The sequence below is a fragment of the Apteryx rowi genome, unplaced genomic scaffold, assembly GCF_003343035.1.
Source record: "Apteryx rowi isolate R43461 unplaced genomic scaffold, aptRow1 scaffold_103, whole genome shotgun sequence".
Lineage (NCBI taxonomy): Eukaryota > Metazoa > Chordata > Aves > Apterygiformes > Apterygidae > Apteryx > Apteryx rowi.
Window position 1 is genome coordinate 1,027,770 of NW_020447231.1, and position 13,576 is coordinate 1,041,345.

General features: G+C 38.9%; 1 protein-coding gene across 1 annotated transcript in view; it reads left to right on the forward strand.

The window, feature by feature from the left end:
• The window catches only part of RFX8 (RFX family member 8, lacking RFX DNA binding domain), a 32,039-nt gene that overhangs the window by 3,690 nt on the left and 14,773 nt on the right, over positions 1–13,576 (forward strand). Inside the window, 8 exon segments of the mRNA XM_026066343.1 lie at positions 875–936; positions 2,569–2,655; positions 8,470–8,533; positions 9,537–9,671; positions 9,756–9,833; positions 10,379–10,492; positions 11,161–11,311; positions 12,783–12,841. Of these exon segments, the coding sequence (XP_025922128.1) occupies positions 875–936; positions 2,569–2,655; positions 8,470–8,533; positions 9,537–9,671; positions 9,756–9,833; positions 10,379–10,492; positions 11,161–11,311; positions 12,783–12,841 (750 nt within the window).

Genomic DNA, 13,576 nt, shown 5'->3' on the forward strand with positions numbered 1-13,576 from the left:
TGAAGCTGCATTTTAATGTGAGCTGGGGAAATTTATCTTTTACAAGGCCTTTGGACCAACCAAGTGCACTTTTCTCAAGGTCCAAACTTTGCACTGCTCAGTGGAGGCTCCCTTCACTCATCCGTAACAGTTTGTGCTTGATCCTCTGTTCTTGCTCTGTAGAGAACATTAGCTCCAGCTCTCTTTGGTTAGCCTCTGTCTTCATAGGATAGCTCATGCAGAATAATCGTAATGAAGTGGATTATTGCACTGACAGTATCTTATTTTTATATAGGACCTAACCGTGACAGATGCTGCATGCCCTCAGTTCACATTTGCCACATTGATGGTTAAAAAGTCACTCTGCAGCTTGATGATTCAGGTCCTTTTAAAAACATAAGTCAGCCCCCATCATGCAAGCACTCCTTGTAAGTGTGGGTAGTAGGTAGGCTAAGTCCCTTGTGTGAGCAAGGACTACATGAATGAGTAAAGCTTGCAGGACTGGCAGAATACTAGACAGTCACTGTACCTTTACAAGGCCTTGGTCAGATGTGCTCTTGCAGATCAAGTTCCCCTAGTTGATATACAGTAACTGACTGTGTGTGGTCTCCTGATGTGCGCAGCAAGTATGTTTCAGTACAAGGCAAAACAAGCTGTTCTAAAAAATTCATATTTGTGAGAGGTAATCGCTTAGATTGCTAGATTTTGATCCATAGAAGCCTGTCTTATTGAGTTGCAGCTCAAGCGTTACCCTTTGAGAGGTACATGAGAACAGGTATTAGCCTGCAAATGGTAGAAGGCAAAAGAAATGACTAAGGAGAAAAATGTAGTAGATATGCTTTTGTGTTTTAGAATGAATTAGCCAAGTATCTCTTATTTTCTGTTTGCTTTTTAGCTTGTTCGGTTAGTTTTCCCAGGTGTGGGGACAAGAAGGCTGGGCACAAGAGGGAGTGCCAGGTATTATTTTTACTTTCTTTGTTTAAAAATCTTATACATGCCTGTCCTAACAAAATTTAAAAATGGCTGAATTTTGAGCTCCAGCACTGTGATACTCCAGCTGAATTGCTGGTTGCAGTCTGTAATAAATCACAAGAACAGATCCAGAGTGATTCGTGATGTCACCAAGTGCATTAAAATAGAGTTAATTCCATGAAACTAACCACATTGGCGTTGCTTCGGTAGTGCATGAATTCCAGATCAGATTGGTTCTGAAAAATTTAACACTCTGAGTTGTACTGGCTTTTACAGCACAGCATGCGTAGGCAGCTGCAGGACCTCAAAAGCTCAGTCAGGTCTCTTGAGATGCCATGTCAGGAAAGCCTGTCTCAGGGACGTGCAGGGATGGCAGCTGTGATTAATGTCTGTGCCAGGACCCTTGTGCACTGAGAATGCTTTTTATCCTTGCACATATCCATGGAGTGCCCCAGCATATTTTGGTCAACAGTGGATTGTTACAAATGGTTGAAAACCATTGAAATCAAATCACCTGTTTCTCCTCCTACACTTCCCTTCTCTTCCTCTTCCCCTCCTCTCTTCCTCTTCCCCTCCTCTCTTCCTCTTCCCCTCCTCTCTTCCTCCAGAAGAGCATGGAAAGAAGGAAAACTGAGTTCAATGCACTTTCATTGATTCAGTGTCCAAATTTATAATCAACCTATGAATATCTAGATTGGAGAAAGGGATGTTTTAAGGGCATTGAGACACAGTAATTTTACAAGCATTTTGAGTAGCTGTAAAGTATTGGTTCTGAGAATGACATGCCCTTATTTGATTTGTGATTTTTCTCCACTAGCCTGGACTTGCTATCAGCTTGATCCAGCAAGATCCTTTATTTTGGGAGTGTTTTACCACAGACGCTCCCAGGCTTTTCCTCATACCTGGCTGGAATTGGGATGATGCGTGATAGCCCTCAGACTCCATGCACTGGCTTCCCATCAGCAGAAGGTTACCCTCTGCTGGCTGTTTGTGGCCAGAAACTGTTGCACTGCTCTTACCAACTGACCTGTACCAGGTAATAATCCAGCCTGAAAATGCCAGGGAAGAGCCAGGTGGTGGCACGTGGATAGCAGGAATAATCACTCTGCTGCTCACCCAGATTGGCAAAAACTTTAGAGCAGGTCTTGCAAGATTCTTGTTTTTTAACTTGTTGGGACAACAGATAGACCATCCAGTCCATAAGCTGTTGTAAATCATAGTGGTGCAACTGAACTAAATCCTTCATCTTCAGTGGGGATACAGGGACATAGACCAGCTCAGACTCTGCTCCCTAGCTTATGTAATTGTCCTGTACAAGTTTGTTGCACTCCATTCACTTACTTACTATGTTTGTTCATTTTAAAAAAGGTATTGTTACAGTGCTAAAACTGTTAAAAAGAGTTTGTAAAGTCATTCTAGAAAGATTAGTTGAGTATGTACAATTATCTTATTTTGGGGGAAATAATGTTTCAACAGAATTTAAAAAATAAATGTAGCTTTTTCTACTTGCTCTCTTCTTGTTTAAACAGAATGATGAGCTGGAGGAATATGAATTTTTTTGCTGACTTTATCTTGAAAATTGTAGCCCTGTCAATTCATCAGTTTTTTATTTTTTAGGTATCATTATGATGGAATATATGTCAAGAAGAGTTCTTCCTTTTATGCACGTTATTGCTCTCTTCTGTCTGAAAAAAATTATCACAGGTTTGGGTTTTAAATGTTTTAATCATAAAAGGTCACACAAAAGTCTATATATTGTCTGTATATAATAGTCTAAATCATCTGAAGAACATTAAAAATACTACTATTTTTCTTCTTACTATGCCATTATTATTAATTATATTATTAATGCTATGCCATTAAGTAATGTCCCTAATAGAGAAGCTCCATTTTGAATAAGTGGCCTGCCTCATTGGACTTCCTTGGATTCGGCACTTTAAACATATAGATCTCATGAGCAGGAACTCTTGCCAAACGTGAAAGAAGAGCTAATATTTTGAGAATCTAAATGGGAGCTAAAATAAACATAGAAACAATTGCTTAATGACATTGTAGCACCTTCCTTGTTAAATAGTAGGCTGAAAAGATAGGTATTAAAGTAGAAATGACTTCATTGTTTTGAAGAGAGTCCTGTATGTAGTCATTTATCTTTTTTTTACTACTTGAACTCGTGAGGCATATTACTTTGAAAGCACTTCCTTTTTTGTATTGAAATTACAGATTTTAAAATTGTCTCTTGTAAGGAAGCAGCGATGAGAAAATATATAAGACAAGAGTATAAATTGATTGCAAAAATTCAAACTCTCAAAACAATTGAAGAACATAAGATACTTAGGCAGACTGTAAACTATAGACTTGATCATGTTCCAGTCATAGGCAGCGCTGGAAAGAGTTCTCATGATTAAGCTCATGGCCAAGATAAACAAACTACAGGCTTGCGTTTCTCCTGCGTAACACACCTTGTGTAGTCACACCTGAGAAAAGAGGAAGTGAAATGCTGCCAAATCAAAATCCATTCTTTAACAGTTTTGCACTCATTTTAAATGCACAGGAGAAACAGAATGGGGCACAGCCTTTGCCTTGGACTTTGGAGACCCAGGTTCATATCCTCACTCTTTTACATACTCGTTCATGACCTTAATGTGCGTTCTGTGTTTTGGTATCCATTTGTTAAAATGGGGATAATAGCATTTCTCTATAGTATGAATGCTATAGGTATACCAGAAAGACTATTAAGCACCCAGATATTTTGGTGATGATGAAAGCTGTTTCAGTGTTTGTGATATTTCAGATTATAGATACCTAACTGGATACATGTTCTTCAGGAAACTGGGAAAATTATACCGATGGATTTGTTGCCCTTCTCCACTGATTTTGTAGCAGAGTAATGTTGCAGAAGTCCATAGAGTGACAATGGTGCAAGGGTAAAAAGAATGGAACGGGGTGAAGAATCAGGCCCTGTATATGATCAAGTAACAATCAGTTGTTGTAAGACTAAACAAATTATTCTTAGGCAACTTGAGGTTCAGTTCACCCCTATTAAAGTGCTATCCCTAGCTACCCAGCGCACCCAGAATAATCAGAACAGGCCTGAGCGTTGGCATCCATAATGGGAAAACTGTATCTTGGCCATTGTTCAAGGAATATTGCAGGTATGGGGCTGATTCTGTGCTGTTCCTTCAGGAAAAGAATAGTATTTTTTTCCTGACCTGTCCCTTGAAAACAGCTAGCTCGATGTGCCTAGTAGGAGAACTGCTAGTTGTGGTAATACGAAAGGGCAGACAGAGAACAGAACAATTTGTATTATTGTTCTTTTTTCTCTGAGGGTAGAGGCCTGCTGAAATTACAAAAAGTAAGAGGAACTATACAGAAGTGACATTGGCTAAGTCRAGGCAAGCTGCAAGAACAGTCTTTAGCCACTGCTGAGCACCAGAAGCACCAGCTATGTCAGCATATCTTGGGTCATTTGCCCACCACAGGAAACAAGCTGCTTTCCTTGCAAATCTAGAGAATACTCTAGAGCCCATGCTTACTTCCATGGGAGTCACTGCACTGACTGTAGGGCCTCTGTTTCCTTTTCCATTAGCTGCCAGAGATGCCTTCTAAGACACCTACTCCTAAAAAATGATCTTTCATTTGGTCAAACTGAGGAAAAAGAGATGCATTGCAGAGAAAGAGCTTGCATCAAGTAGTGATCATGTAGTGATCTTGGTACAGTTTCTTGGGATAACTTTTTCAAAATTAAAAACTCAGAAAATATAAATTGTTTCAGGTAAGACCACCTTTCCAGCTTCAATAGAAAAGTCTCATAACTATATGATTATTTTGCCCAATGCTTCCTTTGTTTAAGAAAGTTATAAGAAGTGATTAAGCTGTCTTGTGAAGCCAGATGGCTGAAATTAGAACAGCTTCCACTTTAAATACTGCCACTTGTCACTGTCCAGAGCCAGTGCACACATCAGGAACACCTGGGCAGCTGAGTGTCCCAGTTACTTCTCAGTGTTCTTTATCAGAAAGAAACTGAGAAAGAGAAAGCAGTGAAAAAGCACAAAGCACAGCCAGAGAAGCAAGAGTATCATAGCTCTGAAAAAAATAATTAGGCCAGCAACAAAATAAAGTGCAGCTTGGACCAAATAAGTGAGTTCATTTCCTTAGGAACACATCAAGAAAATACCTGACTGTTAACACGTTTCTCCTCTGATGGGGAACAACTTGCAGAACCCTTGTTTTGGCTTAAAATTCAAGAAGGGATAACAGCACCAATGCATGTTCACTGACCTGTATAGGGTTCAGTGCTTTCTGAATTCAGAATTCATTTTCCATTGATCCAATGAAGTTGGTATAACTACCACCAACAAATTATAGATTTTTTTTTTTTAAAGGAAGCAAATGTAGAAAGAGATTAATCAAAACCTGGGGGGTTTTCTAGCTGCAAGGACAAATTTCTTGCTGAGGCAATCTTATAATTGCAGCAGGGATGCTTGACCCATAACATCTCAGTTTGAAATAGGGTATTGATGTGGAAATTTCTGACTTCCAGTGAAGAAGACTTTTAGTATGTTACTGCAGTGCAGTGCAAATGCTGGTCTGTGGACCATACCCAGCTAATGGGATATAACCCTCTGGCTTGTTGCCATTTTCCCCTGGCAGAGACAGGGAATGGCTGTTCAAGTACTGATCATGGCCTAAATAACTATTGCTTCCTCCCATGCCTGAATACAATCCAACATGCAGATGCTCTTTCTGTTGCATCGACCTGAGGGGAAGGTGGAGTCAGGAGTCCAGCTGAGATCCCAGCGCACCCACCCAACCTGTGGGCTAGCAAGAAGAGATGGTTTCAAATTTGGGATCCACCGTCTCTAATTACTGAAAACAATCTTTGTTGACCATATTAAGGTTGCTGTCAATTGACATGATGGTGGTAGAAAGGAACTAGGCCCTTGAAGAGTCTAGCAGGTTGGGAGCTTTGCTTGTTGGTGTAACATAAATAGCAATAAAACTGTAACTGTTTGCCTTTGACTCCAAAGAAGGCATTTGTCTTTTGGTAGTCAGCAAAGCCTTGGATGTGTCAGTTTGCCTTGCTGAAATGTGCGCACAGTAGGGCTGACGACGATCTTCTCAGAAAACACTTGTGGGTTGGTATGTTTTGAAATCTTAGATTGAAGATATTGCTACTGCCACTCCGATGATGACGTTGTTGTGAATGTAAATAAACAGAACTGTAACTGATGGAGTATACAAATGTATTAAGGAGATTTGAAGGAATATGTTATTTTGATGGTTTGCATTACAGTAGGGTGTCTTTGAGGAATGGGAGCTTTGAGGAGGTGCTTTCCCTAAAATGGTACCTGCTCTGGCAGATCAAGGAGGCTTGGAGTATGGCAGTGTTAACAAAAATGTGAGCACATTTTGGCTTTGTAAGAGTTGCTTTATGATTCTAGTAATATGGAAGGTTTGGGCCTCTTATTTTCTAATGAAGCAAACCTGTGATTTTTTATAAAAAAATCTGATGTGATTCTTCAGGAATGAGGCTGGCAAATGTGAATGGGGCCTTCTCTAATCTCAGTATAATCTGATAGTCAGCAGCATGCACATTCACCAGCCTACCTCATTTCATTCTTCCTTTGTCCTTCCGTTTGCCTCCTCTGTTAGTTTTTTTTTCCATCCCAGTCATTGTATTTCCTATTTTAGCTCCAGTTCCCACCTCATAGCATCATCCAAACTCAGCAAGATATACAGTTAAATTCCTTGCGATTTTATTGCTACCTCTTTTTTTCCCCCTTCTTCCACCCACCGTCTTTTTTTGCATGTCTTGCCTTTAGGCGCTGTGTTCCACAGGAGAGGGACAGCTCTCCGTGCCAGTCAAGCCCATGTATGGGTGCTGGGTAAGTCTGAATCGCATTTGCTAACCACAGGAGCACATAGATATTAATATTCCATAGCAAAGATGAGATAGGTATTTGCACTTAATTATCACTGAGCTTTCATCTGGCTGCTGCAGAGCAGAGGGAGAAGGCTACCGCTTGTCTGTTTCTAGGCAGCACCCGTTCTCGCACTGCTGGGCCCACGCAAGGGGTGAGCCCAGGAGCCAGCATGCCCCAGCCTGCTGAACAGAGCCTGCTGATACGTGTTGCCATAGTAGCAGCAGCAGAAGATACAGCTGGCTGCCTTCTCAGTCAGAGCAGGAACTGGAAAATATTCGTTAATTTTGTATCACAGGCTTTAGAAATCTGCAAGAATGACCCATTTAAAAGAAGTGTTATGGAACATGTCTACTTGCATATTCTTTTGTCTGTCCAGCCACAAACTTTAAAAGATGTGGGAAAAGGAGTATTGCTAAACATAAGCAATATTAAGGTTGTGCCCTGTAACAGTCTTTGGCAGACAGCTTTTTGTTTCAGTGGAGCAGAGCTTTTGTGGCAGAGAACAGTAGCAGAGGGAGAGGTGATTTTTCGGGTGACAAGGGTCAGTCTTGTGGACAGGAAGTGGTCCCTGTCCTAACAAAGAACACTGCTTAGACTCTAGAGAATCGTGAGGAGGCATTCTCAGTGGCTTGAGCTTCCAAGCAGATAAGCTGCTGCATTTCGTCTTCTGCCTTTTCAGTGCATATGGTGGCAGCCTGATTTATCATAAATCACAGCGATGAAAACCTGCAGTCGCCAGCACACAGTCGGTATCTGATTAGATAGCCTGAGTGTTGGCTTCTGGGCACTCACCAATGGAAGCACATTTTTTCCAAAGCCCTGACTATGACCCTCCAAAATATCTGAGTCCAAAAGGACCCTGGAGTTTGGAATGACTTCACAGACAGCAAGCAGGTGTCATCAACAGATGGGGGTTCAAATGGAGGAATCCAAATCTGACAACATGTCCCTTTTCCTAGCTGCATTACCTCTCTCTCCTTGAGGATTAGCCTCATTGAAACAGGCGTAGAGAGAGGTAGGAGATGTTAAAGCAAGAAAGCAGCCTGTGGTTCCCACATTCCTGGTTTTTCGGTCTAATTGTCAAACCAGCTTCCTCTGCAGGTCCACATCAATTCTGAAGGTGTGGAACATCATGGAAGACTTGCAAAGAAAACTGGGGACAGAGTCTTTATTAGTTTACTATCTAAATTGATAAAGGGTGCAGAAAATGGATATACTGTGTAACCAAAGCATGAGGATGGTTATGCTTTCATTATTTGCATGTTTATAATTATTTTGATCATTGCAAAGGAACTGCAATTATAAATAGAAAATCATGATTTTGGTACAAGAAGGTGGAAGACTGCACTCTTAAATGGCTACTACTTTGCTGTCTTTTTAATGATTCAGTTTTATCTTGAAGAACTAAGTCTTCAGACTTATTAGAAAATCATGGGGTGCTGAATGATAAGAAAGAGTTTATTTTTTTTCACAAACTAAATGTTGTATACTTCAGTCTAGTGCACTCTATCCAGTTTGAGATCATTTGCATACTAAACACAGAAGGAATTGGTGGTTTTTTAAAAGGGTTTTTATGTTGTGCATTTCACCACAGTGGAGATGCCTGCACTTCTGGAGATGCAGCTGGTTACAAGAGCAATAGCCAGAAAAAAGGAACAGTGAGTTTTGGATAAATTAGACTTACAGCAAAATGTGTATCTGTATGTTTAATTAGAATTGCTATATGAAACATTTTAATGAAGTACAGTTAACCCATCATATTCTTTGAAATAATCTTTCTCTGCATAGTCTCACTAAATGCTTACACCTCCCATTCTTATTTCACCTGGTAGTTAAATATTTTTATTGTCTCAGTGTCAGCTCAAATAATTTTATCTATGCTGAGAGTGGAAATTGTGGCTGAGTGCCCAGGTTTTGAATACTAGGGGAGTTAGTGAGCACAGCCTTCTTTGTCTGAGGCCCACAGTTAGAGACCCTCATGCTGCTGAGCCAGTGTGTTTTCAATTCACTGAGAGTTTATTGGCATGATAAGTATTTAAATACTATGAAAGGATTAAGAAAAAAGAACACAATCCCTGTTCAGAAAGAAGGGGTGGTATTAGGCTAACCTGTGGCAGTTCTCAGATAAGTGTGCTGTTATGAATTGGCTTGACACTGGAATTGCTGGAAGTCAGCCAACAGAACATGAGCAACAGAATTATGTGAACCAAAGTGAAGAAAAAGAAGAAACTGTATGTCTTATTTTTACAGAGCACTCAGACACAGTAATGAGCGCAATGAAGTGCATGTAATGACAGCTGATGAAAAATGTGCTGTCACCTCTATAGCAGAGCCAACTATCTGTAGCCTTATTTAGAAGGTTACAACTGTGAAATGAGTGCTATGGAAAATATATGTGTAAGCTATGTATAGCATTAAATATTCACTTGATTTGAAAAGGAATGGATGTACTCTTTAGGATTTAAATATTTAGTCAAGCGTGCTTGTTTCTTTCGTCCACCCTTACTTTCTAAAGAAAGGGACAAGCATTCCTGTGAAGAAATACATGCTGTTAAAAAATAATGTTATGCAACTTTAAAGAAATACTTAATACCTTTAATACAAGTGATAGGATAATTGTGTGATTTTTTTGTTGTTTAAAATAAATTCTGTTGCATTGAGAGTAAGGATTTGCACTATTTCCCTTCTGTCATTAATTTGAAGAATGAAGAAGACAGATTTGAATACTCGTTGCCTGAATTCAGGAAACTCTATTCTTGGGAGCAAGAGCTAGGGAAGAAACACCCCTATGAACTGGTATGTTTAAGTATTCATAATCAAGCAAATTAGCTCTTTGCGTGTATGATCTTTTTGTACACTCCTTTTGTTCCCATTCTCTAGGTTGCACTGCTTGCAGATGAGTACTGTAGCTATTGTCAAGATATTTTACAGAATGTGAGAAAGGAAGAGCTTGACAAGGTATGCCTTGCCTATGCTTGAGTGACATGCATTTCAATGACAGCATACAATTGTAAGAATAAAATTGTTTCTTTGTAGCTTATTTACCTGAGTGTCTTATCTAAGGTAGATGATCATTTATAGACAAAAGGCACATTCAGTCAAATCTTTCTGGAGTTTTTAATTAACATAACATGCTCTGAGGACTTGATTCTGTAGGCATATCCAAAGCATTCCTAACATGCCAACAGGTCTGAGCTCAGCACAAAACACAATGGCCATGGACACATATCTTTCATTATATCAGCATATCTGTGACCAGACCTACCTTTCTTTGCTTCTCTTTTTTTCTTACTCTCCCTTGCAAGCTTCAAGCTTGGATTCAGCTTGTTGCACCCGGATGCTTCTACTTATGCTTGAGCCTGGCCAGGACAGGGCCAGGCAGAGAGACAAGCTCAAAACTAATTCTTTTGCTTCTGTGCTAATATGTGTTGTTTTACTGAATTGCGCTTCACATTTCACAAATGCAAAATTAGTGGAAATTAATAAAGGACTTTGTGCAATAGGTTGAAGACTGTATCATATCATTCTGGAAGTCTTTGCAGCCTGAAACAACAACACTTATGTCATTGCCAGATGTATGCCAGCTGCTCAAATACTATGATAGGCAACTATTCAAGGTATTGTAGACACATTTGTTTGTTGTAATTATTTTATTATATGTTTGTATCTTTACAGTGGTTCTACCTGAGGAGAAAGATCAGTTGTTTATTATGTGCTGTACAATGGGATTTTTATTTGAACCTCAAGTCTGTTCTTCGTATTTTATTTTGAGACAGCACAGTTTGGATTTTGAAAGAAATCAGTGGAATTTGAGACAACTTCCATTTTGCTGCCATATATTCCTTTGAAAGTCCATAACATCAGTGGAGTATGCTGTTATAAATGTAGTCTATTCTGGCATGAGCATATATGTGACTGAAATAGTGACTGATAGCTGTTTTCTAAACTATGAGGGTGTTATTTTTCCTTTGATAATACTACTGCATAGACTTTCTCAGTGACATTCCACATAGAAATAGGCAGTTTGCTGTTCAAAATAATTTGCTTCTTATTTACAACTGTTTACCAAGTAGCATCTAATAATTAATCCAGGAAACAGTGTTTATAGTTAGGATCTTTTTTCTTCTGCTAATAAAATGAATGTAGCTTGGCTATTGACTTCAGTGGAGGAAAAAATGGGCTCTAGTATAATTTATGTTTAAGCCATAAGTATAACTTTGTTTCATGCTGCTGTAAACATCTGTAGTACACCAATCATATGCAGTTCCATGAATTTGTATTATAGGAAATGGAGAACATTCTACTTAATGATTTCCTGGAGGATGTGTCTATACAATACTTGAAGTCAATCAAATTGTTCAGTAAAAATGTTAAACTTTGGCTGCTTAATGCTTTGGAAGAGTTTCCATTACTGCTCCAAAAGTCCAAATTTAAAGGTATGTTTGAGTAATAGATTTTCAGAAAATAATCTTTGCTTAAACTGCAGAGAAGACTGTGTTGCAAGACTTTTGCATAATTTAATTTTAAAACTTTTTTAGCTGATGTAATTTGGTAGTAGTGAAGACTAGAGTTAGTTGGGATACAGTTAAAAATAAATGGTCTCAGATACCATGTGAGAACAAATTTAAGCCAAATTATTCCCAGTTTATGGTAAATTAAAGTGTGCTTGAATCTTTTTAAAGCTCTGTCTCTGCCCTGATCACTCTGGCTACGTAGATGATTATGAATAATATGCAGTGAAGGCATCCTCTCTGACAATTAGTTATTGTTCCGTCTCTTCACCTTGCAAATGGTTTTATGAAGATAGATTAATTAATAGCTATAGGACAGTTCAATATTAAAGTGAAAAAAAAGTCATAGGCCCTTAAGGAAACTGTGACTGTCATTAGAATAGGATTTGAATAGTGTGTAATATATAAAAGTGTGTGTATATGTGTGTGTTTGTAAATATATACATACATTCATATATATATATATATRTGATGCTAAAGCGTTTGGCTAAAACAAAATGTTTCTCAGTTGCTCATTGATTGAAAACCATCTCAGTGACAAAGCAGGGCTTTCTGTGTAGACAAAGGATTGTATTATCATTATTTTGCAGGAAAGATTTGCACAGTCAGTCTTAATTCTGGCATTTCTTACCTTTTGAATGTTTGACAGTGCAAACTTAGAAATTTTTTTTAACGTATTTGTATACATGGAATTATATATAATTAATCAGATACAATCCTTTCTGTACACATCCTGGGCTTTCTGATTTGTACAAACTTCAGAGAAGCAGAAATTTTCACTTGAAAACCTTTTCACTTGAAAACAGTTGCCTGTCTGCAGAAGTTTGTAAGTCAATTTATACTTGGTCTTTCTTCAACTAAGAATCAATTATTTTATATTTTATTCTTAAAAAAGATATTCTTGGACCATGCTTTTCATAATTATAACACATTATGAACAGGAGCAAATAGAACCAAAGAAATCAACTTTTATTAACAGTGCTGCAGAATTATAGATGCACAAAGGTGAAGATTTAAACTCTTTAATCAAAGTGTGGAAGGTTTACAATTAATGTTGTTTTCATTGATCTTAAACTGTATATGTAAAACAGTGTTGCTCTCAATTAAGAAGTATTTCATGTAAAAATTATTTGAAGTATTTTTCCTTTGTGTCATTGGTTAACAGATTTGCAGTGAAGGAAAAGTGGTAACCTAGGCAGCTGCAGCTTGCAAGCGTTAAACCGATAGGGTCCCTAGTGCATAATGCTGGCTCAGTGCCCTCACTGTGCCCTGGTTTAGCCTGTTACATTGCTCCCTCAGAGATCCACTTTCTAACTTAAAAGATCTATCTTCATTACTGTCTTTGGGAATGTAAAATATCAATGATATGAAACATCTACCTCTTCTTCTTTAACAGAAGTTACAGTGTTTGTAAAAAGACTCAGAAGAAAGACATATCTTTCTAGTATAGCCAAGGTAAGTTCCAGAAGCTATGAAACAAAAAACCTGAGCATCTCATTCGCTCAAGAAGTCCAGCCTCAGTTTGTTTTATTTATCAGATGCTTCACTGTAGTACAGCAGCAAAACAAGTGTTCTTATTTGTATACTGACTATCATCTGAATCGTGCTCACCCTCTTACCCATCTCTTCCCACACAGTAAGTATGCTGAAGCAGCCTTTTCTCTCCCTTTGGCTTCTGTGAAAACTTCTGAGATAGAGTCAATGGTCCTCCGTGGAGTGGAGAACAACCACAGTAGCTGGAAGGTTCAGATGAGGGTTTACAGTATCTTTGCCCAGCCATAGAAAGTAAATCAGTTAACACATGCTGGAGTTACCCTAAAGCTGGTTTTATGTAGCATCCTGACCGCTGTCTCTGAGGAGCACTGTAGCAGCCTTTACAAGGGAAATCATTAATACCCCAGTTTCACTGAAGCCGTGCTCTTGGGGAGCTGGGCATAAGATCTTTAAGGGCTCAAGCTGTTGCAGAGACCCTGACCTTCTTCATGGACCCTTGGGGATCAGCTGACAAACTCTTCTCTACCCTCTGCCCAGACAGTGTTGGAAGGAGCATTGCGGGGGTGTATCCTCTGAACGTTCCTCCTCAGAGTCATCGCTCTGGCTTTTTTGGGGGGGCAAAGAATGAGACAAAATCAGAGTTCTCAAACCGTATCTCCGTTTACTTTTTGCTCTACAGTATCATTCTTCTCAGCT